We start from the raw sequence: 27495 nt of genomic DNA on the forward strand, positions 1-27495 counted from the left end.
ACTGCAAACCAAAGCACATTGTGAATTATATAACAGAACACACACACAGCAGTCAGTGGATGGTGGTGATTGGAACGAGGCTCAATTAATACCCCTTATTCAGATTTATTAGAATGAGTAATTATGAGAACGCCCAGGAGTTCACGCTCGCACTCAAACACGCCAGCTAAAACAAAACTAAAATAAATTGAAAGCTATCTCATAAAATATAAATATTAAATGAAAAACATACACTTTGACCAAGTTCAGTTAGTTAGTCTAAACTTGAAAGAGAACCTAAATTACTCAAACTGATATATATTTGTACTTTTTTAAATCTATATTTAACAAAAATATAAAGTGGTGAATTGTTTTTTGTTTTTTTGTGTGCAAACGCAGCAAACTTACTTTATTAAATTAAGTTTAAACCACTGGAGTCAATGGATTACTATCGCTCTGGGGTTGTGTGGCTGTCAATGGAGGGACAGAAAGTCTTACGCGTTTGGACCGACATGACAGAATTTTTATTTTTGGCTGAACTAACCCTTGAATACTATATAAATAACACTGGCGCAAACACACACACACACACGCCACCTTTCTCCTCTTTTGCTTCCGGCCGCTGCCGGACAGACGAGCTCGTTCCTTTACTCTGGGCTTGAAGAACGAGTGCAGAGGAAGAAAAAGAGAGATGGAGTGAAAACGGAGTGAATGAAATGAGAGCTGGTGGCATATACAGTGTGGAGAGCATGAAGGAAAAACAGGGAAATGTGAAGGGAGAAAAAGAAAGCCAGAGAGCTTGGAAACCACGATTGGCTAAATAATCTGAAGAATATAACAGAATAAAGTAGGTTCAGTGTTGTTATTTTTAACTAAGATCTTTATTAATCTAACTGTTCGTTCAAGTCCATTAAATAATATTAACAGACACAACCTTTGATTTTATTAATGTATTAGTAAATGTTGACTTTCAGATGAACACAGATTAAGAAATGCTTTAGAAGTATGTTTCATTGTTAATTGAATGATAACAAATGAAACATTATTGTAAAGTGTTGCCAGAAAAATACATTTATAAAACTAAAATTAAAACGGACATAAAAACTAATTCAAAATATGAATTAAATGTTCAAGAATAATATTAAACGAACAACCTTTGTATGTGAACGTGTGTGTTCTCACCTCTTCGCTGTCTTCTCCTCTCATGCTGCCAATGAATCGAGCCCCACCTCGACCTGCAGCATCAGAAACACACAAATCAAGTACGACCAGATGTGTGTGTGTGAGTGGATCAGCAGATTATGCTGAACGTCTTCCGTCACCTGACATCTGAGCGTGTCGTGCGAGGTGTGATCTGGGCTGCTGCCCGTCATCCATGTCGCTGTCAGATCCTTCATCCTCTGGTATGTCCACATCCGAGTCTTCATCTTTTGCTACAGAAAAAGAGAAGCCGTGAGATATTTGATTGACACACATCCTAATTTTGCAAGTTAGACATATTCCTGGATCAACATGTTTTGTTGATCCTGGAAAAACATTCCAGTCTGAAAATGTAATCCTAATCATATCCCTACCCATGAGTTATCTCTAAAAACACTATGTAAGCACCTAACCCTGGTTGTAAGTGTAAACTTGTCCCTCAAATCTGATCCCAGGATCAACAAAGATGTCAGAAACCAGGTTCAAACGTGTGTGTTTGACCCACCTCCACTCCTCATGAGTCTCTTCTCCTCCTCTTTTAATTTGTTTTGTCTCATTTTCATTGCCATTTCTGCTTCCTGGAAGACAAAACAGCCGAAGGATTAATTAGGGAAACACCAGCATTAACTTTTTGAAGTGAATTACAGAGGTGAATTTGGGTGAAATATGACGGTCTCAAGCGTTCCACTCATTGTTGTCCTTTATTATTTGTATATTTAGCTGGCTAGATGAAATGATTACGTTTTAGGTTCAGGCCTCATATGAGTCGTACCTCGAAGCGTTCCTGCTCGACTCTGTGATAGTCGTCTAGCTGCTGCTCCAGGAAACTGAGGTTACGGAACTTCTCCACATACGTCTGGTACTGTTTCTGCAAGTCTTCCTCGATCTTCTCATACTCATCCATAAACGCTGGACTACATATTGAAACACAGTGACAGAGAGTGTTTTAATAGTTTGTGCATTTGTATATTTTGTGAACTAGAACTAAAACCATAAAAAAAAGTTTAAATTAAAGTACTAAAATAACTCAAATGTAATAAAAATTATATATATATATATTTTAAGTAATAAAAATTACAAAAACATACAATAATTACTAAAATTAAATAAAAATGAAAAATTCAAAATATTAACAAACAATAATAGTATATGCATGATGCCACAGTAGCAGCTCACCGCACGCTCTGTAGAGTTTGTAAACGCTTCTGGTTTCTCTCCAGGTCCTGTTTCTTCTTCTCGATTTTGGCCTCCAGACTGGCCTCATCTGACGATACGTTATTGAGCAGATCCTTCGTCATTTGGATGCTCTCCTGAACACAGACAAACAAAGATACACAAGGATAGATGCTATTTAGACCACAAAATAACATCACAATTCTCCAAAGATGTTCCTACTGTTCTTTTTGCTTGGTAAACTACTCACTGAAAGCACTAAAATCATACTTTTCAAGAACTGACCTGAAAGAGAAAGTGATTTTGAATTGATATTATATAATTAAAGTTGTTTTTAAGATGAAATATAACTTATACGGCCACAGAAATCATGTGGCCTTTTTGTGTACGTGTGGTTTGGTTCAATTGTATTTTCGTCAATTTTGAATGAATTTTAGTACAAGGTTTTCGGTGAATCATGAAAACATTTGTACGCAGATTTCTTTGCGCACACATGCTTAGTGAATGAGACCCTTTGTTTTGGGAATATTGAAAAGAAGTGATCCTAACATGAAAAACTGGATCTTGTGAACCTGCGAGGATCAGTGTTTTACCGTAACGTCTTTGACAGCCGCTCTCAGGGCTCTCTCTGTCTCAGTGATCTCCAGCGGTCGGGCTATCGCAGCCGCCCTGCTCTCTCTCAGGTCCTCTTCGTGCCCCAGCAGGTCAAACAGAGCTGCTCCCTTTGCTGTAATTTCAGATCCCAGCTGACGTGCCACCTTTAAATCAGCTATCTGCACAAGCATCATGTATAAGATTTAACTCGTCTTGAAAAGTCTGCTAGAATTTATGATATAAATCTAACACAATTTACCTTTGAGCCCAGATCAAACTTGAACTTGCTGTTTTCGTCATTGTTTTGGTCACCACTGGCGTTCTCTTTGGTTTTCATGGCATTATAGAGGATGCTGGTGATTTTCAGCATCTCTTTGACGGCGTAACCATCTGCCTGATATAGACGCTTAAGATTCAGCTTCACATGAGCCTTGGTGGCCTAGAGAAACACAGAGAACATGCAGTGAATTCAACATATGCTGTACTTTGATAGCTCACGTCTACATCAGAAATAATTCTAAACATTATTTTACCCATTCTAGACAAAAAAATGAACAAATATGATGATTATTAACACAATAATATAGTTTAAGTTTACCATAAATTGGGCAACAGCTTTGATGAAAAACACCCTGTCTGATTCGGTGTCAACGTCACTGGGAATTTCCATCTGAGGTTCATATCTAGGGGATGATGCATACAAATATATATATATTTTTATTATATTCATACATATTTAACATGCATAGCTTTGAATTGAATATGATTTAATGTCTCTCTGCCAGCCTCTCACAAATCTGTACCTCTTCACGAGCCAGATGAGAATTTCAGCTACTAAAGGAAAGTTTGGAGATCTGAAGTTTTCCATGGAGATGAGACGAGGATATCCAAGCGCTCGCATCATCTCTGTAAAATCTACATATCCAGATCATAACAAATATTCATACACACTACATACTGAAAATATTACAGTAGTACTACTTAGGTTTAGGTTCACTTACTTCTCAGGTCTCTAAAAGACATTATTGCTTTCTTTTAATCCAGTGAACACACGACTGTCGCCTATTATTAGACAAGAAGAAAAATGACATTCCACTAAAAGGAATACACTTTCATTGTTAATGTACACATTAAGATTTCAAATCTCAATGGAACCACACACACACACACACACACATATATATATATATATATATATATATATATATATATATATATAAAACAACTTGTGACTTGATGAGGGGTAAATATACTAATTTCAACAAGCCTCATCAGATAAAAGCAGCTAGCTTGCTTGATCGTCGACTTTTACCTTCCCTCTCAAATTCATGTCCAAATGCTGACAATCGAGAATTATCACAAACCTATTACCGTTTTAGTCGTAAATCATGTAAAATAAGAGGGATAATTAGCATAAAAGCGGAATTCTTACATGCATAAGCGTCTGTTGCTGTGTTCGTCACTATAGCAGCCAAACGGACCTATGGAAGCCCAAAAAGGACAAACAAAATTGCAAATGCGAAACGCGTTTTCTTAAAACTATTTTCTTGCGAAATTAAAGAAGAACCAAACGTCGGGTATTTCATAATAATAACGATCTCAACAATAATCCGATAGAATATTTAATAAAATACAGTCAATAATTTTAAAGGATATTTTTTGATTGTGATAAATGAAAAATACACAAGCAATATCGAGAATACAGTACAAATATGAATAAAAAAAAGTTTGCATTATTATTTCATTTTTTTACCCAATAGCTGGCGTCTATTCTGTGACTTTTAGGGGAAATTTACACAATTACACACACCATTCATTTCTGTATATTAAGGTTCCCCGTTATTATTAAAATATGCTATGCTCATAAATAAGATAAAAATGTGATTCGCATATTTAACGGCTCTAATTCACAGTTTTAGGCATGATGACGTAGGCCCTACGTCATGCCGTTCGAACGCGTCGCGGCGGTCTCTGCAGCGCGAGGAGGAGAGCGGTTCATCAACAACACAACAAACTCGCAGACCTGCAAAACCCTCAAAACATGTTTCAAATCTAAAATTATGATGAACAATGAACGGTTTTGTGATGGATAAGACCTTTCTGGACATGTAGGAAACGGAAGTGAATTGATTTTGTTTGTGGTAGTTTGTGAGCTACAGTTCGTTAACGTTAGCTGTCAACAGGTGAAGTAAACAATGTCTTCCAGAGGTAAGATTACATTACCCATTAAATCACTTCACTGAGTATAAAGGACCTGAAATTTACCTGTCCTGGACTGAGTTATTTTTTTTAAAAGACGGAAGATTCTGTATATAGCAGAAATATAAATGTGCACATTATATATCATTCAATCCTTTATATATCATGGATGCCCCAATGTAACCAAACTAAAATTTAAAAGCTAGCCATGTTTTCATGTGTAAATATCCAGTTTAAATTGTAAATAAATTACATTATGAATATGTGCACAATATTATTAGGAAAATATTTGGTTCATTCTACTCACTGCATTACTGTACTGCTAGGGTTTGGTACTTTTTATTTAGTTTTTTTTAATAATAAGTATTTTACAATTTTAAATAATATTAACAAATCTTTTCATTATTTATTTTTACATTTTTTACACTCTTTTTTCCCTAAACTTTTCACTGGACCCTCAAGCTTTCCCTTGCGGACCCCCAGTTTGAAAACTCCCGCTCACAATGCTTTTAACAATGTACAGCACACATGCAGACTGGAGTGTATCTAAATAAACATCCAGCGGTGATGAATGATGATTGTGTCTGTATCTCTCCATCAGCTCTGTGGCAGCAGCCGTATGTAAACATCTTCAAACACGTGAAGATCGAAGAATGGAAGAAAGTCAGCAAAGAGGGAGACGTCACAACATACATGGTAGGAGGTTTAATTCTCTTGTAAAACTATAAGATGTTGTTGCTGCACAAGATTCTCATTATATGTTATACTGTATTTATCGTGCTGTATTGTTTATTAGGATAAGAAGCTGAAATGTTCTGTGTTTCGGATCCGTGGCTCCATTCCGGCCAGTAACTACATCCTGCTTCCCAAAACCAGCAGCCAATCTCTGGGTCTCACTGGCCAGTTCCTCTACCTGCTCTTCAGACCCAGCCCAAACAAACACTTCATCGTGCACCTGGACATCACAGCTGAGGTGAAGAGTGTCGGCTTTCATGTGCATATATATGTTAATGCTTTAGTTTTTATTATCAATAACAAAACTGTCCTGTATATCACGCTTTGTTGATCATTCAGGAGGGTCAGGTGATCCGTGTGTCGTTCTCTAACATGTTCAAAGAGTTCAAGTCCACGGCGACATGGTTGCAGTTCCCTTTTCTGTGTGGAGGTGCACACGGTTCAGTGTATGAAAATACAGCCAGTGCTGCTAAACAAGGTAGACATTCATTGTTTTATTATCATCTCACACATGTTGCTTTTTATTATCATTATGATGTTTTCTACATTCAGCAAGGGCTTTTTGTTGTTGTGATTACTGATGGACACTTGTGCATTTCAGGTTTGGTGGGCCCAGCGCCGCCGAGCACAAGGTGGACGTGTTTGACGATGGACCTGCGTTACGTGCTCTCGGTTTATCTGAACCGAACACACAGTCACCTTAAGAGCATCAAACTCTGTGCCAATATGTCTGTTAAAAACATCATCACCAGTGACCTGCTGTTTGACCCTGGTACATTTTGACTGTGCTCCTTTTACAGTTGCAGAGTCGTTCACTTTACAAAAAAAATTGCTGATAATTTTCTCACCCCCATGTCATCCAAGATGTCCACGTCTTTCTTTCTTCAGTCGAAAAGAAATTAAGGTTTTTGATGAAAACATTCCAGGATTTTTCTCCATATAATGGACTTCAATGGTAACCAAACGGTTAAAGGTCCAAATGAGAGTTCAAGTGCAGCTTCAAAGGGCTTTAAACGACACCAGACGATGAATAAGGGTCGTTTAAAGCCCTTTGATGCTGCACTGAAACTGTCATTTGGACCTTGAACCGTTTGGTTCCCATTGAAGTCCATTATATGGAGAAAATCCTGGAATGTTTTCATCAAAAACCTTAATTTCTTTTCGACTGAAGAAAGAAAGACGTGAACATCTTGTAAATTATCAGCAAAAAATTTTTAAAACTGAACTACTCCTTTAATGTCAATCTTGTGAAGCATCTTTGAGCTATGGAACAGTGTTGTGTAAATTAAATGTATTATTATTACACTCTTTTTATTATTACATTCTTCTTCTTTTTAGGTGTGTCATTCTCTGAGTTCAGGCAGTTCGGTGTGATGTTGCCAGATGGCACTGCCCCGATGCCCAGAGAAATGTGTTTCCCTGTACCCAAAGGACAGAGCTGGCACCACTTATATGATTACATTAGGTGAGTGCCACTACTTTGGGAATGCACATTTCCTGTTAAATGGACACATTTTGAATATTTTGAATTAGCGTAAATAAAATATTATTGTAATTCTCATGCTTTTGTAAATTTTATGAGGTTATTTATATTTCTATAGAGCTTTAAATTATTTTTATTTTAGTTTTAGTCATTCTGAAACTATTTATTTTTTTAATAAGTATTTCAATTACTGAAAATGATTTTTAATACTTTGTTTGTTTGAGTTGAATAACAACACTGTCATGTATACCTGGTTGTAAGTCTTCCGATCTACCCATGCATGTGTCCTTTCCCGCTCTTGTTTCCTGAGAAATTTAGTACTAATTTTTAACTATCCTATTTAATACTTTTTTTTTTCTTTTAATAACACTTTTTCCCAAGTCCCTGGATGACTGAGCATGTGCATATGTCTCATTTTAGTGGATTTTTTAGAATAAGGTGTCTACATTTCTGATTAAAACAGTCCGTGAGTGAGAATTGGAATCAGGCAGAATGCTAATAGTTAGGAATATTGCCAAATTCTGGTTGATATCATAAACATTAGTCAGTGATTCACATATTAATGTTATTTCATTGTTTCAGAATGTATATTGCAGAAATTGAACATCTTGTGTGATTATCAGATTTCCCTCAGATGGAACAAAGTTACCATTTGATTCCATACAGAAAGGATCCAACAGTGCAGCTGAAAGTGAGTCTTGCGCATGTAAACACACACAGTCGCACACAACAACATACATTTTTATATGATGAAACCAAATGGTCATTCTGCAGAAGTCTCGCCTGAAAAGAGCCCTCAAAGAGAAGAGAGTCGCATCGTAAGCCTCAGTAAACCTGTACGAGATCGAGTCTCCCTCATCCAGCAGATCACCTCCCCCAAATCTCCACAAGTGTTTGTGTGTGAACTTCAGTTGATCCTCATTCAAATGCAACTAATGTTGACACATACAGGCCCTAATGGCTTCTTTCTCTCTGTGTAGAGCACTAAGCAGCGTTCGCTGATCCAGAAAACGCAACTCCCTGAGCTGATTTATACACCCTCTGGAGGCTCAGAGAGCCCGGGGTCACCCGGTCAAAGGTCGCAGGCAGGTGAAGAGGTCACAGTAGTGTGTGCTGATGATGCTGGAGTACATGTTTATGCCCATTGCGAGGATGACGTCTATGCCCACATGACGGACAGTGAGGAGGAAATCACAGTAAGTATTGTAATCCCCAGTTGAAATCCTAACAATGACAAGCTGAGAAGAAGAAAACTATGTCTGTCTTTGAGTCAACATTCAATTAAAATTGACCTTCTTTTACTTTCATAGTAAAAATTCCTCTGCACTTTTCTAATGCATTATTATTATTGCAAAAGAACAAATTGTGATATTTGCTTTTTAAAAGTATAAATAACGTGAATAAACCGATCTGAATGTCTCTTCACAGGTCATTAATGCTGCATGTCCTCGACCTGTCTCTCTGTCCTCTGACCAACCAATGAAGCGGCCACAGGTTAACCATGCATAAACACACTTATTTATCCCCTGGACAACACAGACTAACAGAACATAAATGTATGCTGAAGAAATGTTAACGCCTGTGCATATATCTTCAGCATTTTTTGTGTGCTATGGTCATTTGGAGTGTTTCTATATATATTTCAGAAGTTGTATCCTGACCCCATTCTGAAGCTAAATAGAATTATTGGCTTCGGAGGAGCTACAATGAGATGTGTGAGTGACACACACACACACACACACAACATTAGGATGTAGCAATGCATCATCTTGCGGTAAAAAAACAATGCATTGAACAGAATTTAATAATTGATTATAATTACTTTGATAGTAACCCCGTGTTCTAGTTTCAGTTCTAAGTTCTAAGGCCCCGTCCACACTACTGCGTTTTCGTTTAAAAACGGAGAATTAAAACGAATACGACCTCGGATACTATCTGCGTATTAGAAACGATCTTCGTCCACATTAAAACGACTGAAAACGCGGATCACGTGACCATTCACCAACACTGGGCATGCGCGTGCCGGTGTAAACAGTGAATGACGAATCAGGGAAGGATACGTCATGACTGATAACACCCAATCATAGAGCCAAGCGTCAGCCTCTGCGTCTCAAGTTCTCCGTTTTGTATGGTTTTGTCTCGTCCACACTAAAACGCCCTCCGGAGATTCAAAACGCAAAACGCAGCTGCAGCATTTCTAAACTTCTCCGTTTTAGGTCTTCGTTTTAGTGTGGACGGGAGGTACAAACGTAGCAAAAGGTCTCCGTTTTTAAACGAAAACGCAGTAGTGTGGACGGGGCCTAAATCTAAAGTAGGTGCTATATAGCACTAAAAGTGGTTCATTGGATTGTAATCATAGGGGAACCACTTTAAGTGCAAATGGTGCTATGTAGAACCATAAGAGGTGCAATAGAGCACCTTAACCACCCCAGAGAACCACTGAAGAACCAAACTGGGCTTAACAGGTTCTTTAAATGGTAGTGGTGCTATATAGCACAAAGAACCCCTGAAGAACCTTTTTTTTTAGAGTGTAGATTTATTCTGGTCAACTGAATGTGTTCTTACTGGAGAGACATGCAAAACGTCTATGACCTGAATAAACCTACTACAACATTCTGCAATGACCTAGATAACCGAGTGTTCACAGACATGTCTAAACTACAGTTCTTCAGTCTGAATGTGAAACCAAGGGACAGGGTACATTTCCCTCGTCTTACATTTTTAAAAGTAATTTTCACACCAAAATTATTAGAATGATTTCATGATGCATTTCTTTAATATCATATGGTACACTTTCTTTCATATTGTCCCTCTCTCAGGCTGTATGGAGCTCAGATGGGCAGGAAGTTGTGTATCCCTGTCACGCCATTATCATAAGCATGACTCTTTCCTCCGGGCAACAGAGATTCTTCATCGGACACACAGATAAGGTCTTTCTCACTAACACACACACCGTGATTTTATCATTGTTTAGTGGTGTTATGCATGTGAAGTAAAGTCATATTGCAATAGGAATATGATAAAAGACACCTATGATTAATATTCTTAATAGTTTTAATATTTCTAACCTAATAAAAATACAATTAAACATGTAAAATAAAATAAAATTCTTTAAACTTATACATGATATTGTATAATAATATATAAATAATTTATGTATTTAATTATATAATTAATTTATTATAAAATAATATATAAATTAATGATTTATATTATATACAACGAATATTTAAAAAATGTTATTATTATGCTAAGCAATGTAGCAACTTGTCACAATAGTATAGTCTAAAGTCTAAACGAGTCTAAACGATGGTCACAGTTGTGTGTGTTTATTATTTATTATACAATTCATATTTAGAATTTGTTTTACAATAACGGTGATCATTTCATTTGTGCATTAAGCTACAGTTAGGTTAGCTGGCCTTGATTTTCCTGTTGTTTGTCAGGTCTCAGCTCTGGCGTTAAATGCCAGTTCTACGGTGTTGGCATCAGCTCAGACGGGCACAAATAGTCTGATTCGTCTCTGGAGCTACAGCGGAGGAGTGTGTCAAACCATTATTCCTACACACACACATGCTCTGAATCTGCTTAGGTACAGCAAACACGCATGTACAGCACAGCTCGATCTCTCAAGGCCCGTCAGGCGATGATGTTGTTGTGTTTTTAGTTTCTCACAGAGTGGAGGAGTGCTGTGTGGCGTAGGGAAAGACAGTCACAGCAAAACTGTGAGTTTTTTTGGATGTGGAGAACTATGCTTGTTTATTGTGGGTGTTTGTGTTAATTGTTTGGTTTGCTTGTTTAGACGGTGATCCTTTGGAACACGCGGCGTGCGGCAGAAGGAAGTGTTGTTCCAGTTTTAGCTAAAGCACACACAGACGTGGACATCCAGATGATGAAGATAGCGTTCTTTGACGATACACGGTGCGCATACACACTTGTATTGTAATTACAGGTTTATTGTGGAGTGGGATTTTGTTGTCCAAAATGGTCAATATAATTAGCAGGGTTACTAGCTAATAGGGCTGGGTAATAAATATCGATTTCTCGTTATTAATCGATTCTCATTTTTACGAACCGATATCGATTCTTAAATCTCAAGAATCGATTAGTCATCCTGTTTCATTTGAATGAATGGGACATTGTATCGCAGCTGCATCCAAAAAAAATCGCAATAATCTTTGTCCTTTGTTACTATTAATATGAAACAAAGTCTCAATTTTCAAGTTACGTCCATTTTCTTTAGAAATTCAAAAACATAAATAACGTTTTGGCGCTGTGGCGTGAGATCGCTCAAGAGAAGCAGCAGCGCTGATCTCTCTTCCGGCTTAATAATACCAGTCACAGCGCGAAATAAACATGAATGAGCGTCTGAAAGTGTGTTAAAAGATAGAGTACAACTTGTCGAAATCCGTATCATGTCACATTGATTCGCTCAATCAGCGTTTCAACCGTGGAAAGACGTCAGTTAAACAGCTTGTAATCAATGTCATGTATCGTCATATTTACCTCAGAAAACCCACATAAACTCGTTAGTCAGAAAAAATAACTCCAGAGAGGAGCATTTTTGCTAAATATATACACCATATTACATATGCATTATAATCTTAATGTTCTTCAATATTTAATGCATATTTGAATAAATCTGGCAAGCTTTTATGACAGCCACCATATTTCATATAATCTTCTTACTATAAAAATAAACACGCGTGTAATTTAAGTGTTTGTATAGCTACAAAACAGTTAATTATTACTTTCATATTAGGGTAATGAAGCCTAGTAGGCTACAACTAGACTCCCATAGTTTACAGCATTAGTTAAGAGATTTGATTCCCTTGAGAAAAATGGCCATTTATTGTAACTGATATCCAAAACAATCGATATTGAATCGAATCGTAATCGAAATCAAATCGAATTGTGAAATTTGTCTCAATACCCAGCCCTACTAGCTAATGTTATTAATCTCAGTTTTTAATCATATTGGCCGATTATAGGAGTGTATATTGTGTGTGTTTGTGCAGTATGGTGTCGTGTGGGTTAGGTAACGTGCGACTATGGCGCGTGCGTGGTGGGTCTCTACGTTCCTGTCCTGTGAATCTCGGACAGTATCACAGTCTGGAGTTTACTGACCTCGGATTTGAGCAGGGACACGCTCAGGACCGTCCGGTGGATGAACGCACACTGTGAGTGCACAGAAAAATGTGACATCATGACCATCAAACTATTTAGATAAGAGTAATTAATATAGCTGTACAGACATGCTGATATTAAAGGGTTAGTTCAGCCAAAAATGAGAATTATTTCATTAATTACTTACCCTGTACTAACTATCTCTTTAATTATGTATTTGATGTGATCCTGAAGTGTTATTGTGATTGGGGCAGGTTTGTCAGCAGTAGGAGTGGTCACATCATTGAGATCGACTATGTTGCCGTGGCGATAAAAAACATCAGGAGGCTCCTCCCAGCTCAAGAAAGCCACGCCCACCAAAGAGAAAAACAGACCTTTAGAACAGGTGAAAATTTGTGTTTTTGATTATGGCTCGTATCATTTCCTCATTACATCTCTACCTGTTTATTTCTGCCTCCCCACTGTTCTCATCAGTATGTGTAAAAAAGGCCTTAATTAAAGGGTTAGTTCACCCAAAAATGTGTTTATTTGTTCTGCTGAACACAAAGGAAGATATTTGGAAGAATGTTTTAATCAAACATATCTCATTCCCCATTGACTACCATAGTAGGAAAAAATACATACTATGGTAGTCAATGGGGAATGAGACTGCTTGATTAAAAAATTCTTCCAAATATCTTCCTTTGTGTTCAGCAGAACAAATAAACACATAGAGGTTTGGAACAACATGAGGGTGAGTAAATACTGACAGAATTTGAATTTTTGGGTGAACTAACCCTTTAAGGGTGTCTCTTTAGACCCCGATCATCAACATTTCGAATTTGATTTAGTGAATTCAAAGCTGTTCTTAATTCATCCCAGTTTTTCAGGTTCTGTAAAAATGTATGTAAAAAATGCAAATGTAAAAAAATATCAGCTATAAACAGCGGATTTTAGCAATATTACTTTAGATGTGTTTATTTTATTTATTTATTTATAATATTCTTACTGTATTATAAATATATCTTTACATTTATTTATTTATTATTTGATTATGTTTAATTTAATTATTTAATTATTGTTTGTTCGTTTGAATGTGTTTTCAGGTGCCGGTATTGCGGTGAACAGCATCAGTGTGTGTGCTGAGTTCTGTGTGACCGGATCAGAAGATGGATTCATGCGTCTGTGGCCTCTTGACTTCTCATCAGTTTTTTTAGAGGCGGGTCGGTACTCCCCTGTCAATCACTCTCACAGCCAATTACCTTGCTTATCACTAACTAATGAATTAATACGATTTTTGGTGTGTTTGTAGAGCATGAGGGTCCCGTCAGTTTGGTGTGTGTGTCCTCGGACGGCTCGAGAGTTCTAGCGGCCACATCCGCCGGGAATCTTGGGTACCTGGATGTTGGCAGCCGTGGTTACCGTACATTGATGAGGTCACACACAGGGAGTGTTTTAGGCTTCAGTGTGGACGGAGTTAGACGGCGTGTTACCACCGTGTCCAGAGACAGCACTGTTCGGGTGTGGGACATGGACACAATGCAACAGGTCAGTTATGGGAATGTTTATCGTTAAAGCATACATGCTTTAGCATGCTCTTGGCCAGACGTGCTCATATCACCATGAAGTTAATATACTCGGCTTCTGATTCGTGTTTCAGCTCTATGATTTTGTCCCTGATGATGATGAAAGTCCCTGTTCAGTTGCATTCCATCCCAGCATGCCTCTCTTCACCTGTGGATCGAGCTCTGGAACCGTCAGAGTGTTTGATATTCAAACGTCGAGCTTAATCGCCCAGCACAGGTACATACACGCATCTGTCCTCACAAGCACTCTATGTAATGTATGTATCTCTACTGATGATGCAAAACCTTTGTTCAGCAAGGATGCAGACATTAAAAAGGCATTTCTAATGTTACCTATTTCAAATAAATGCTGTTTTTGTACTTTCTATTCATTAATGAATCCAGAATACACAAAAATATTAAATATTAACACTCAAGACTTAAGCCGAAAATTGAGCTTTTCATCGAGCATGAATTAATTATATTTAAAATAGATTAAAATCAAAAACGGTTATTTTAAATTATAATAATATTTCACAATTTTACAGTTTTTTTTTCTGTATTTTTTTATAAAATGAATCCAGCCTTGGTGAGCAATGACCATTAATGACTCCTTTCAAAAAGATTTTAAAAAACGTACCCACCCCAAACTTTTGAACTATTGTAGTAACATTGTTATTTAAACAAAGAGCTCATGTACGACATTCATATTCCTCTTAAAGGTGTATTGATTTGATTTGTGTGTTTGTTTGCAGGCAACACATGGGATCAGTTGAGAGTGTGATATATTCTCCTGATGGTCAGTGTCTGTTTAGTGCTGGCGCTCTTGGATACTTGGTACTTTACAACTCTTCTGAAAATGATCATCATGTGGTCCGTGTTCTGGGTGAGTAAAGGGTCGCTCTTTCAGCACAATATCACGTATCGTGTATGATGACGGTTGGCCTTCACAGCACACAACTTCGCTTTCTGTATTTATTTGTAGACATCCTTTTCAGGAGAACTTAAATAATGACTATGTGGACGCAGCATTGTGAATTATTTCTATTTTGTCTAAGGTAATGCGGTTGCACGGGGTGAGAGTCGTGGCCCGGAGACTTTGGCCGTGAGTTCTGACAGCCGCTGTCTAGCGCTGGTCGGACCGACCGAACACATCGTCACGATCATGGAGGCACAGTCACTCAATGAGGTACATCAAAACCGTAGTGTGTGTCAGAGCTTGCTTGACACAATAAGAGCATTTGGATCACAACTTCTGATCCCATCCAACCTCTCTCACAGTGTCTGAGAAAAATAAAAATAAATCAGTAGAAAACAATGAATGAATACATTTTAAACTTTTCTATCATTATTTTTGTGCTGAGCTCTGTTGAATCTGGGACATAATCAAAATCTCACTTTTTTGTGTTTTTTTTAATATTTATTTTATTATTTCAAACAATGATTTATGCTATTTTAGTATTTTTATACTGTTATATAATTTATTAACATTTTGAATTAGATTTTTGTCATCATTTTAATTTTAGTTTTAATATTTTTGTCCGTTTTCGTAATTTAATGGATAGATATTTTTATTTAACATGGAAGTTTTAATAATTGTATTTGCCATTGACATTTTGCTGCATTCCTAATTTTTCCAAATTTGAATCTAATATTTAATCTTATAGTTAATTTTATATCTGTCAACAAAGCTATTCTTGGTAACACTTTAGTTTAGGGTCCAATTCTCACTATTAACTACATGCTTATTAACATGCATATTACTATGATATTGGCTGTTTATTAGTACTTTTTAATGCCTTATTCTGAATGACCATATTCTACATCCCTAATCGTAGCCAATACTTTTGTTTAGGGAATTGGAACAACAAAAACAAAACAAAAGTGTGACCGCATTCTTAATAGCTTGAACATGCAGTACATGCTAAATAACATTTGTTTTTCGGTGTGTGTCAGTTACTTCGGGTTGATGTGAGCATTCTGGATGTTGAGAGCTCAACGCTGGACTCTGCCCTGAATGTGTGTTTCTCCCCCACGTCACTGTCACACCTGCTCGTCACCACCTCAGCCAATAAGATCCTCTGGATTGACACACACACAGGACAACTTCTAAGACAGGTGAAAGACTAAAGGACGAATACTCTCTGAGAACATTAAGCATCATATATTGGAATCATTATTGATGTAATTACAGGTGTCTGAGGTGCATAAGCATCAGTGTGTGTCTCTGGCTGTCAGTGAAGATGGCCGTTATTTGCTGACGGCGGGTCAGAACTGTCTGAAGGTGTGGGACTATGACATGCGCCTGGATGTCAATTCACAGGTATGTTTGTTTGAACACTGGATTTGATGACACGCAGAGTACATTATGAGATCAAGAGTGTGTTTGTTTCTCCTTCAGGTGTTCATCGGTCACTCTGAGCCCATCAGACAGGTGAGGTTCACGCCTGATCAGATGGGCGTGGTCACCGTAGGCGACGCCCTCTTCTTCTGGGACTTCCTGGCACCCCGACAAGAGATTCCACACTGCAGGTAAGACCTGCGTTTGTTTTAATCTCCTCTTTAGTTAATTGTTAGTAATTGTACGTTCACACTTTGGCGGCGGTGTGAACGTACAGTAACTAGGATTTTTTTTTAAATGATTGAAATCTTTCTCTCTTCCAACCAGGTCTCTAGCTATATCGGTCTCCCCTCATAAATCAGGTACGATAAGCTAAATATTAACTTGTCTCTTGTTATTGGAAGATTATGAATTTTTATGTCAATATTATCTTACGAATCACCTGAAAACAAATTAGTGAAAATAAATATGATCATTTGCAAAATCTCACTTTTTTGTGTTTTTTTTTTATTTTATTTATTATTTCAAACAATGATTTATGTTATTTTAGTATTTATATACTGTTATATAATTTATTAACATTTTGAATTAGATTTTTGTCATCATTTTAATTTTAGTTTTAATATTTTTATGTGCTTTTGTTCGTTTTCGTAATATGAAGTTTTAAAAGTTTTAATAATGCTATTACTTAAACTTGTTGCCATTGACATTTTGCTGCATTCCTAATTTTTCCAAATTTGAATCTAATATTTAATCTTATAGTTAATTTTATATCTGTCAACGAAGCTATTCTTGCTAACACTTTAGTTTAGGGTCCAATTCTCACTATTAACTACATGCTTATTAACATGCATATTACTATGATATTGGCTGTTTATTATTGTTTATTATCAGGTACGATAAGCTAAATATTAACTCGTCTCTTGTTATTGGAAGATTATGAATTTTTATGTCAATCTTATCTTACGAATCACCTGCAAACAACTTAATGAAAATAAATATGATCATTTGCATAAAGAAAGCCTTAAAAAATGATTTAGCATTTTAAAAAATAAAATTGTTTTTGGTAATTTACTCATGTAGCATTTATTTTTTAACATTCTTTAAGTACCATTTTTTGTGTGCAATTTTACAAAAAAATTAATAGATTATATTTAATGTAATTTTAATTATTTCAATATGTTTAGACAGATTAAGCTATAAATATATATGAAGATTTCAGTGTGTATGAGCCAGTTTTTATCCTGTTTAAAGACATTTTTAACTAAACACTAATCGTTGGAGCAGTATGATGAAATGGATGAACCAGTGGTAGTTACAAAAGCCTGTGTCGTCAACCTCATAAAATCTGCCCGCTAAGACTAAAGAAAAATAGTTACAGTGACAATAACAGGATTTCGCGAGTGTAAGAATAATTAAATCTTTAACCAAAAGCCTATAAATAATGTTGCCAGAAGAATAAAAGAGCAGAAGGGCCCTACGAGCGAGATGCAAGAGCAAGAGTGAGCTAGAGATGTAGGATCTCTCCAAGCATTTATACATAGTTTACATTTATTCATTTATCTAAAACGACTTACAATTGCTATATATGTCAGAGGTCACACGGGTTAATTTTCTTGCTCAGGGACACATTGCTGTCTCACCACTCAGTTTAAGGTCAAAAACATTATTCTAAGACTTGGTGTCAAGAAATGACAAATGAGGCAAAGCATTGTGGTTTAACCACCTCAGCAGCAGACAGAGACACAATATTTGGCATGTCTAACCCAATGCAAATACAGCTGAACCTTAATTCTAAGAAATGTAATATTTGACATATGACACACTTTCAGAGGACGGAAGTAAGTTGGCATGCCTCAGCTTTTTGAAGAAGCAGCCACAAAATATAAACCTACATTTTCAGAGTAGAGGTGAACTAAATGTCTGGTCTCAATAGAACATGTAAATATGAGTATATGATATTAAAATATACAATGGACAAAAAGCATACATGGATGAATACAAGAATAATATGTTTGAAAGAATTCTTTTCTTGTATATCATTAACCATGTATGATGATCCTCTGTTCAGCTCACAGTTGGGTGGAGCTGAATGTACCTGAGCTGTCCAATGAGAGTCCTCGAGAGGCATTATTTCAGCCTTCTTCACCGCCTGCTATGAAGAACAGTGAAGGTATGTGTTCATGAGCTTTTCACCTCATCTCATGTGTCAATATTTCATCTCAGACACTTTCTCCTCAAGGTTTCCTGTGCGGTTCTACAGCTGAACTGCAGCTCAGTCCCACACACTCCCCTAAACACACCTCCTTCCTGAGAGTGACCGAATGGGTGACGAATGAGGACACGCCCACTGTCCCAGCCAACCAGTCAAGGACGGCAATCCGTCCAGACTGTTATAAACACTTCACTCCACGCTTTAAGACTACTGTGCTAGATCAGGTGTATATTATTGATCTATTTCATTGATATGTTAATTATTAACATTTAACCCTCAGGTGCTCTTCGTTTCGGAGTCACATCTTCCTGGTCAAAAGTGACCGGACACCTAAAAATGAAACTTTCTCCATCCCAGTAAAACCAATGCAATTTATTTTTGTTCTATAATATTTATTCTTTTTAATTGAGTATTTTGAGACAATTTAATTGAATTTATTAATATTTATGCAATATTTATGGTTTATTTTTGCCATGGAAAAATATATATATTTTTCTATATATATATATATTATTTTAAAAATATTATTAATATATATTAATGCAGTATTTTAGTTTAATATAGAGTCTAGAATCTAGGCCTTCTGAAAAAAAAAAAAATTTTGAAGAAAATTAGCACCATCTGGTTACAGGATAGAGAAAAAGCGTAGAATCATGGTGTAACCACTAGATGGCATGTACAGCTCTCTATGGAGAGGCATGTGAATTCCCCAGCTGTTTATGAACACATTTTTTTTGTTGTTGGTGGATTTGAATATAAAGTTGAAACAATCTCAAAAACTATTTCTTATTAAAAAAATTGACAAAAAACAAAAATTCACAATTTTTTTTCATTTTTATACAATTTCCCATTCATTTCCTATGGGGGTCATTTTTGACCAAAGACCACAAGTGTGACTCTTTTTTTTAAGACCACTTAGCATGCTCAGGTCATGACCTCATTTTTTTTGTGTGTTCACATCCATAATGCGATAAAAGTCACCAAGTTTCGTAACATTCCGATGAAGCTGTGATTTTTAAAATTTTAAAACAGAAAGATTTTCTGACCTAAGAGCACCTGAGGGTTAAACCAGAATACAATTCAAACTAATTTGTAAACTGTGTCCTTCTCTTCTCCACAACAATCATTCACTTTTTAGACCATAGTAGCTCCGCCCTCAGGACAGGCGGGCCTGAGTCTAAAGGCTGTCATTGGCTATAATGGCAATGGTCGTAACAATATGGTCTGGAATCCAGACACGGGTAAATACTAAGTAGAAACTCTCCATCACATAAAATGCATGTGCACGTATTGTGTGTCCTTTCTCAGCATGACGACTGTTACTTAGCTACATCATCTTGTGTGTGTTTGCAGGTTTATTTGTGTACTCTTGTGGGTGTGTCGTCGTCGTTGAGGATCTTCACACAGGCTCACAGAGACAGTGGTTCGGTCACACAGAGGAGATCTCAACGCTTGCTGTTACCCATGATGCACAGGTACCGCACAGGCTACAAATGTATAAATCACACACTCTTCCTCTGTTTCCACCAGTTGCTGATGCTTTACTAATGATTGTTAGCAAACATTAGGAGCCTCAGAGTGAAACTGAGTCTAATTTGCTCGGCAGACGGTTGCATCTGCATCAGGGGGCGGAGCTTCACACAGCAGCCTAATCTGCATATGGAATGTTTCAGACGGTTCCTGTAGAAACCGCCTGTCCTATCACAAGGGGGCAGTGCAGAGCCTTACTTTCTCCAGGGATGACTTGTACCTCCTCTCAGTGGGTCAGTGTTTCATATTTTTCATTATGGGGTCCTGTTTTTCCCGCTCAGCACATGTGCCCCTAATTTTTTAGGGGTGCAAAGAAAAATACCGATATAATTAGTTTTTACTTACTAAAGGGATACAAGGAGACATTTACAAGCTAATTTATTTAATTTATTTGAATGCTAAAAGCACACCTGTTTGCTTCAAACTATTTATTTAATATTTAAGGAAGTGTGTGGGTTTAAAATATTTAATTAAATGCCAGATACAGTTTAACTAAAATAGCAGCAATAACTAAAAAACATGTTATTGCATAAAATATGCATTCTTATGTGCACCATCTAAAACATATTACAGTATAAACACCATAAACATTGTCAAAAATCTTATATAAAATGCGCTATTTATTGATTGACAATTATTTCATTTGCATTTCTCTTTTCCGACCCCAAATTTGAGACCTTTTAAAATCATAATATAGACTTCTATTAAACCGTTCAAGATGTTTAAGTCTTTTTAATTTTGGAAAGAATAGTCATCTGAACAGATGACTTTCTAAGGACCCATGTGACCTACTTTTTATTCTCACTCATGCTTCTAAATATATTTGACAGTTTTCACGCCTCTATTTTTAGTCTGAAATGCAAGTGAAGTGTTAAGCCCTGTTAAATACATTATGCTGTAACAAACGAATATTGTGCCCATTTTGCACTTGCATTTGAAGTCTTTAGTAACAGTCGAATCCATGTTATCTACTGGGACAAAACAAGTCCTGGTTACTGTAGTTACATTATTTATTTATAACATTAAAATTAAGATAAATTGTAAATTAATTTGAAATGAATTTTAGAAAGGAATAACATGTCTAAAAAGTTTCAAATAAAACATATTTTACTCTCAGTATCAGAGCAGCTTATTTTATTATTTCTTTTTTTATTTTATTACTTTTTATTATTATATTTCTGTTATTTTTTGTACTTGTACGGCACTTTGGGGCAGTAGTGTCTGCTTGTAAATATGATACCTTGACCTTGACCTTATTCCCTGCAAATCAAATGACTTTGAGACAGATTATAATAAATCTTGTCTTAATGATGAATCATATGTAATGATGTGGTTTAATATGCTCTTAGGTGATTTTTCGGAGCCGGTGGTGGCGCTGTGGAGCACTCGATCATTTGAGCTGCTCTGTACCGTTCAGATATCCGTCCCGCTGCATGATGCTTCTTTCTGCCCGTTCACTGCTAATGAGCTGACGCTCGTGGGCAGCAGTGCTGTCGTTTTTACTCGCATTCAAACACCCGGTAACGGCACTGAACTTCAGGTATGCATGTAAAGAATCCTTCTACATACACACATGCATACACCATTGCAAAGAAGTAAGTTGGGAAATATGCTTTCCTCCTCCTGAAGGTGCAGAGAGTGGGTTTACCAGATGCAGTAGGGCAGGCGGAGGTGACGTCACTGTGCTATAACATGCATCATATCTTGTACACGGGCACAAACAGCGGCCACGTGTGTGTGTGGGACTGTAACACGCAGCGCTGCTTTGTGACCTGGGAAGCAGATGGTGGAGAGATAGGTGTGTGTGAGAAATGTCGTTGGGTCGTTGGGAAACGGGAAGTGATCATAAATAAGTGTTTTTGTGTGCATTTGTGTAGGCGTGATAGTTTGCCGTGGAAATAAACTGGTCACGGGGAGTAACACCAAAAAATTGAGACTGTGGTCTGTAGCTTCAGTCCAGAATCTCATGAACAGCACAGTACAGGCTGATGGGTAATCATGCAAACACTCACTTTATCCCCTTTAAGTTCTCTCTGTATACACACTTCTGTTTGGTTTGGGGTCGGTAAGATTTAAAAAAAAAAAAAAAAATATATATATATATATATATATATATATATGTATAAATTATAATATATTATATTAAAACTATTATAATTATATATTTAAAATATATATATATATTTTTTTTTTAAATATATAATTATAATAGTTTTAATATAATATATTATAATTTATAATATATTAGAATTATAATGGTTTTAATTTATATTCATCAAAGCTACATTTATTTGGTATGAAATAGTAATATTGTGAAATATTACTACAATTTAAAATAACTGTTTTCTATTTGAATACATGTTAAAATGAGATTTAAAACTATAAAAAAAATGTTTTTAAATATAATTGACCCCAAATTTTTAAATAATAATGTATTTTACACATGAAAATCCATTTCCACTTCAGTAGAAAAAAATCTAAATGTAAGGTGAACAATTACAAAAAGTAAAAAAAATAGATCACAATTGTGAGATTTAATATCTCAATGGTGTGAAATAAAGTTGCAACGCAAAAATTCAAAGTCAAAATAGTGTCACATTGTGAAATATAGTCATGAGAAACACTTTTTGTTACATATTATCATAGAAAAAATGTCACTTTCACTTTTTTAAAAACTAAATTTTTAATATTAATATATATTTTTAAATTCTAAAGAGCTTTTTTTGTTTTGACCCCGGAAGAGCTCAGGTGGAGCTGGAGCAAGAGCTGCTGTTGGATGGGACAGTGGTCAGTGCAGCGTTTGACAACGCCATGGACATGGGGATTGTGGGAACGACAGTGGGAACCCTGTGGTATATCAACTGGGCCGACAGCACCAGTATTCGTCTGATCAGCGGGCATAAGAGCAAGGTACATCTGATCCCTGCCAATCTGATTACACCTATTTTTAGCTGTTAAGTTCATCCATAGCAAAACCTTCCAGAAACAGGAAGTTGAAATGAATCCGAAACGATTCTAATTCTAAAAGCAGCAACTTCTACTCAAACGCCCCCAGGTGAACGGAGTGGTTTGCAGTCCTGATGAGAAGCATTTTGTGACGTGTGGGCAGGATGGCAGTGTGAGAGTTTGGGCACTGCAGAGCCACGAGCTGCTGGTGCAGTTTCAGGTGCTGAACCAGGTGAGGAGAAACACACTGATAACACACTGATGCTGTATGTGTGCAGGACACCACACTTTAACACTCACACAAACTTTATGTTTGGTGCTGCAGATGCCTTCAGACATTTCTTCATAGTAGCCATCATTAACCTAATTTTGTGCATGACTTTGTACTGAATAATGTAGTGTATCCACCTCAAATAAGATTTTAATGCCAATTTTATTCACATTTTGCTGTTTACATTCAGCGTTTTTAATGCGATAATCCAAAAGTTGTCTCATAATCTTCTACTTTGTTGTATAGTACTGTTTCGAAAGTTTGGGGTCAGTACAATCATTTTATCCTTTTATTCAGCAAGGATGCATTAAATTGATCAAAAGTGTCAGTAAAAAAGCATTTATAATGTTACAAAAGATTTCTATTTAAAAAACGCTATTTCTATTCATCAAAAATGTAAAAAAAAAAAATGAAATGAAAAAAAATGTATCATGATTTCTAGAAAAATATCATATAAATATAAATAAGCAGCAAAACAGTTTTTTAACATTATTAATAATAAGAAATGTTTTTTGAGCAGCAAATCAGCATATTAGAATGATTTCTGAATGATTTTACTGTAGCCTTGTTGAGCAGAAGAGACTTCTTTCAGAAAAATCAAAGCCGAACCCAAACTTTGAAAAGGTAGTCAAACACTGCTAATGAACTCGTGTCAAACTCAGACAAGTTCTCTGCTATTGTTTAATTGTGTGTTTGAATGTATTGCAGAGCTGTGAGTGTGTGTGTTGGACTCCTCCGAGGGGGGTGTATGAGCCGAGCGGACACACGTGTGTGGCGGGCGGTTACAGTGATGGGACTGTGAGGATCTTCTCTCTGGAGTCAGCCGAAATGGTGCTGAAACTACAACCTCAGCCTGTGTCTGTGTGTGCGTTGCAGTACTCGCACTACGGTGAGAGAGTGTGTCCAGTGTCTGATCGTTTGTGTGTGTATGTTCACTATGTGCATGTGTGTGTAGGTCATGTGCTGTTGTCTGCGTGTCATGCTTGTGTGTATGTTCACTGTATGCATGTGTGTGTAGGTCATGTGCTGTTGTCTGCTGGTCATGATGGTCTCATCACGGTCAGTAGTCCCGCCACTGGAGTCACTGTACGCACCATCAGTGACCACAAGGGGGCGCCCATAACTACAGTGCAGTGCACCAGCAAACAGGTTTGTGCTTGTATGTGTCCTTGGTTTTCTGTTTTGTAAGGCAAAATGTATTATGATGTGGAATTGTGGGCCATAGCCAAAATGTATTTGGGGGAGTCGCTCAAAAAAGAAATGCATGAATGTTATTCAAAGACATTCAGACCTCAAACGTGAAGAAGAAAAGTGAACATTAGCGACGAGAAAAGATCCTGCAACATTTGAGACGCAAAGATACTCATATATCCAAATACATTGTTACAATTAAGGGTTACTTACGTGTCCAAATACTTCTAGGATCATTAAATGAGTAGAGCTGCTATCAGAATTAAACCGAAATCACATTGTGGCTTAGCACGATTATCTAATTGCAAAGGCTGTGATTTAATCCAATAAATGCATATGTTCTGTGTGTTTCAAGTGAAGTGTGATGCTGTGTTCTTGTACACGCGAGCAGCTCACCTCACAATGCTATAACGTTTGAACAGGAAGAAATTAAAACAGCCATAAATATGAGTATTGGACAGTTGTACTGAAAAATAAAATAATAATTATATTATTATTATAGTATTATTTTTAAATACTAGTTTTATTTTACTGTGAAATATTACAATAGTAAAATTTCTTGTTTGTTTAATATTTTCTAAATAAAAAGAATGTTATTTATGTCAATGGTAATTAATGTTATTGTAATAATAATGATAATAATAATAATTATTATTATAACAATAATTTCTTATTATTTTGATAATTATTTTTTATTAAATAAAATAAATGTAACTATAATAATATTAATAAATTAAATTATTAATAAAAATAAATTATTATTATATATTAATATTATACACATTATAGTTACATTTAGTTTATTTCATGAACAAATAATTTTCAAAATAATAAGAAATTATTGTTATAATAATAATAATAATTATTATTATAATTATTATTACAATAACATTAATTACTTATTATTTTGATAATTATTTTTTTATGAAATAAAACAAATGTAACTATAATAATAATAATAATAATAATTTATTTTTAGTATTATTATTTATATTATTATTATTTTAATATTATTAATAATTATTATTATTATTAATATTATTATAGTCATATTAATATATAATCACAACATTTTGGGCCCGCAAATTTGTAGCTTTTTTAAAATCACATTTTAATTTACAATCACAATTTTATATCAGAAAAATCACAATTGTATTTTTTTACTTAAATCGTGCAGCTCTATTTCTGAAAGATTAAATTAGTGTGTGTGTGTGATGATATAAATGTCTTCTAGTATAAGGAGTTTGGTCTGGAAGGGAATGAGCTCTGGTTGGCCGTGAGCTCAGACAGGCGTGTCAGCATCTGGGCTGCTGATTGGACGAAGGATAAGTGTGAGCTGCTTGATTGGCTGACATTCCCAGCACCCGCCCCACCAGAGGTGATTGACCAATAAATACGCCCTGACCGTGTTCATATGTTATGTACAGTTACACTTTGTCTTATTGAGCTGCTCTGATCAGTCAAAGGTTCATATTGTAGTGGAAAAGTCTTAAGAAGTAACGTTTGTCTTTTAAATCAGGATGCACTTCCATTACCTCCCAGTCTGGCAGCGTTCAGCCCCAGTGAGAGAGGAGTGGTGGTTTACACCGGCTACGCTGTGGAAAAAGAGATCATCTTTTACTCTCTTTACAAAAAACAGGTTCTCACACACTGATTTATACACACACACACACCTTTAAAACCATGAGCGTATACCTCAGTTGTCTCTCCACACAATTTCACTGACCAATTGAAATCGTCCTGAGAGATTGTGAGATAATGATGCAGTTGTGTTTTGTTGTCTAGGTTTTGAGGACGATCTCTCTGGCCGATTGGGCACTGTGTCTCAGTCTGTGTTCGACTGGAAGGCTGCTCGCTGTTGGATCAAACCGTCAGTGTGCCTGTACTGTTTTACTTACAAAGTCTTTGAGAGTTATACGGTCACCTAACAGCGATGCCTTGTGTTTCAGAGCGCGTCCTGAAGCTGATTCATTCCTCCAGCGGGCGCTTTCAGGATTTCCCGTCTCACAGTGACTCGGTTCACGTGTGCAGCTTCAGCTGGTCTGGATCTCAGCTCTTCACTGCTGCTCATAATGAGCTCTTACTGTGGGCTGTACACGGCTTATAGCGTCTGGAGAACACTAATGCTGCGGTCGGTTTAATGGTTTGGGTTGCAGCAGTTACTCGGATTGCAGATTTAACTTTTTTTGTTCAATAGAAATGTTGTATTGATGCAGCAGAGCAGTTCTGCCATGTTTTGTATCGAGTTGAACTTTTATTAATGAACCGTTTTTGTAGTCTTTTAATTTGTTTTTAATATTTTTTTGAATGCATTGTACTTTACTAATACTTTTTACACTGTTTAAAATGATTTTGCTAGTAAGAAATACCCCGAAGTTGTCATGCACTTTGATAAATAAAATTCATTAAAAATCTGAAGTACTCGTGTCTGCATTAAATAAAGCCATTGACACACAGTTACAGTAAACAGAAGCTTATTTTTACATCTTTACAATTTTTGTAAATTCGAATAATATAATAAAGCTTTTTTAATTGTTTTGTTTATTTGAAAAAAAAACATAAAATATTAGTTTTTAATATAATGTAGTATCATATGAATGATTAATGCTTTTAATGGAACCGTAAATGTCCATATGTTATTACCAAAACAGGCTAATATATCCAAGCTATTAATCGTTTTGTTTATTTGAAAAAGCATAAAATATTAGTTTTTAATATAATGTAGTATCATATGAATGATTAATGCTTTTAATGGAACTGTAAATGACTATGTTATTACCAACACAGGCTAATATATCCAAGCTAATGATTTTATTTAATCTCAGGAAAGCTCCATTAATATAATATAATTAATTAATGTTATAAGTCACAACTGTTTAATATTGACGCACAAATATAGAAAATAAATAATGATATTAATAAAGTTGAAGTAAATAGAAGTAATATTAATAAGTTGAAGTAAATGCT

General features: G+C 36.0%; 2 protein-coding genes across 3 annotated transcripts in view; one reads left to right on the forward strand and one right to left on the reverse strand.

Moving 5' to 3' along the window:
- ift38 (intraflagellar transport 38) overlaps positions 1 to 4438 on the reverse strand; it is a 4901-nt gene extending 463 nt beyond the window's left edge. The window contains exons 1-12 of the mRNA XM_039657793.2: positions 4379 to 4438; positions 3948 to 4008; positions 3750 to 3861; positions 3545 to 3629; positions 3206 to 3385; positions 2946 to 3125; positions 2356 to 2489; positions 1952 to 2093; positions 1685 to 1757; positions 1302 to 1412; positions 1162 to 1214; position 1 (exon numbers count right to left, since the gene is read on the reverse strand). The exon at position 1 is cut by the window's left edge and continues 463 nt beyond it. Of these exons, the coding sequence (XP_039513727.2) occupies position 1; positions 1162 to 1214; positions 1302 to 1412; positions 1685 to 1757; positions 1952 to 2093; positions 2356 to 2489; positions 2946 to 3125; positions 3206 to 3385; positions 3545 to 3629; positions 3750 to 3861; positions 3948 to 3969 (1093 nt within the window). The 5' untranslated portion in view covers positions 3970 to 4008; positions 4379 to 4438. The remainder of the gene's footprint in view (positions 2 to 1161; positions 1215 to 1301; positions 1413 to 1684; positions 1758 to 1951; positions 2094 to 2355; positions 2490 to 2945; positions 3126 to 3205; positions 3386 to 3544; positions 3630 to 3749; positions 3862 to 3947; positions 4009 to 4378) is intronic.
- A 459-nt stretch (positions 4439 to 4897) lies between these two features.
- Positions 4898 to 26946, forward strand: wdr90 (WD repeat domain 90). Of its 2 annotated transcripts, XM_039657805.2 has the most exons (41): positions 5713 to 5841; positions 5942 to 6118; positions 6220 to 6358; positions 6482 to 6652; positions 7219 to 7345; positions 7987 to 8054; positions 8138 to 8259; positions 8344 to 8559; positions 8792 to 8857; positions 9010 to 9078; positions 10183 to 10293; positions 10810 to 10955; positions 11031 to 11088; positions 11166 to 11284; positions 12382 to 12543; positions 12745 to 12875; positions 13576 to 13692; positions 13782 to 14017; positions 14130 to 14272; positions 14790 to 14920; positions 15093 to 15223; positions 15991 to 16152; positions 16229 to 16357; positions 16436 to 16566; positions 16703 to 16737; positions 18447 to 18548; positions 18618 to 18814; positions 19729 to 19831; positions 19944 to 20065; positions 20197 to 20353; positions 21470 to 21660; positions 21750 to 21918; positions 21998 to 22112; positions 22862 to 23030; positions 23176 to 23298; positions 24046 to 24226; positions 24356 to 24486; positions 25763 to 25906; positions 26048 to 26167; positions 26314 to 26398; positions 26478 to 26946. In XM_039657805.2, the coding sequence occupies exons 1-41, from the start codon at positions 5713 to 5715 to the stop codon at positions 26633 to 26635; spliced, it is 5493 nt and encodes a 1830-aa protein (XP_039513739.2). In that variant the 3' UTR covers positions 26636 to 26946. The 2 variants fall into 2 exon arrangements, with proteins under 2 accessions (XP_039513749.2, XP_039513739.2); XM_039657815.2 differs by lacking the exons at positions 24356 to 24486; positions 26048 to 26167; positions 26314 to 26398; positions 26478 to 26946 and adding an exon at positions 4898 to 5154 and having other exon boundaries at positions 5747 to 5841; positions 25763 to 25854.
- Positions 26947 to 27495: the final 549 nt, after the last annotated feature.

The sequence above is a fragment of the Pimephales promelas genome, chromosome 22, assembly GCF_988280905.1.
Source record: "Pimephales promelas chromosome 22, fPimPro1.hap1.1, whole genome shotgun sequence".
Classification (NCBI taxonomy): Eukaryota; Metazoa; Chordata; class Actinopteri; order Cypriniformes; family Leuciscidae; genus Pimephales; species Pimephales promelas.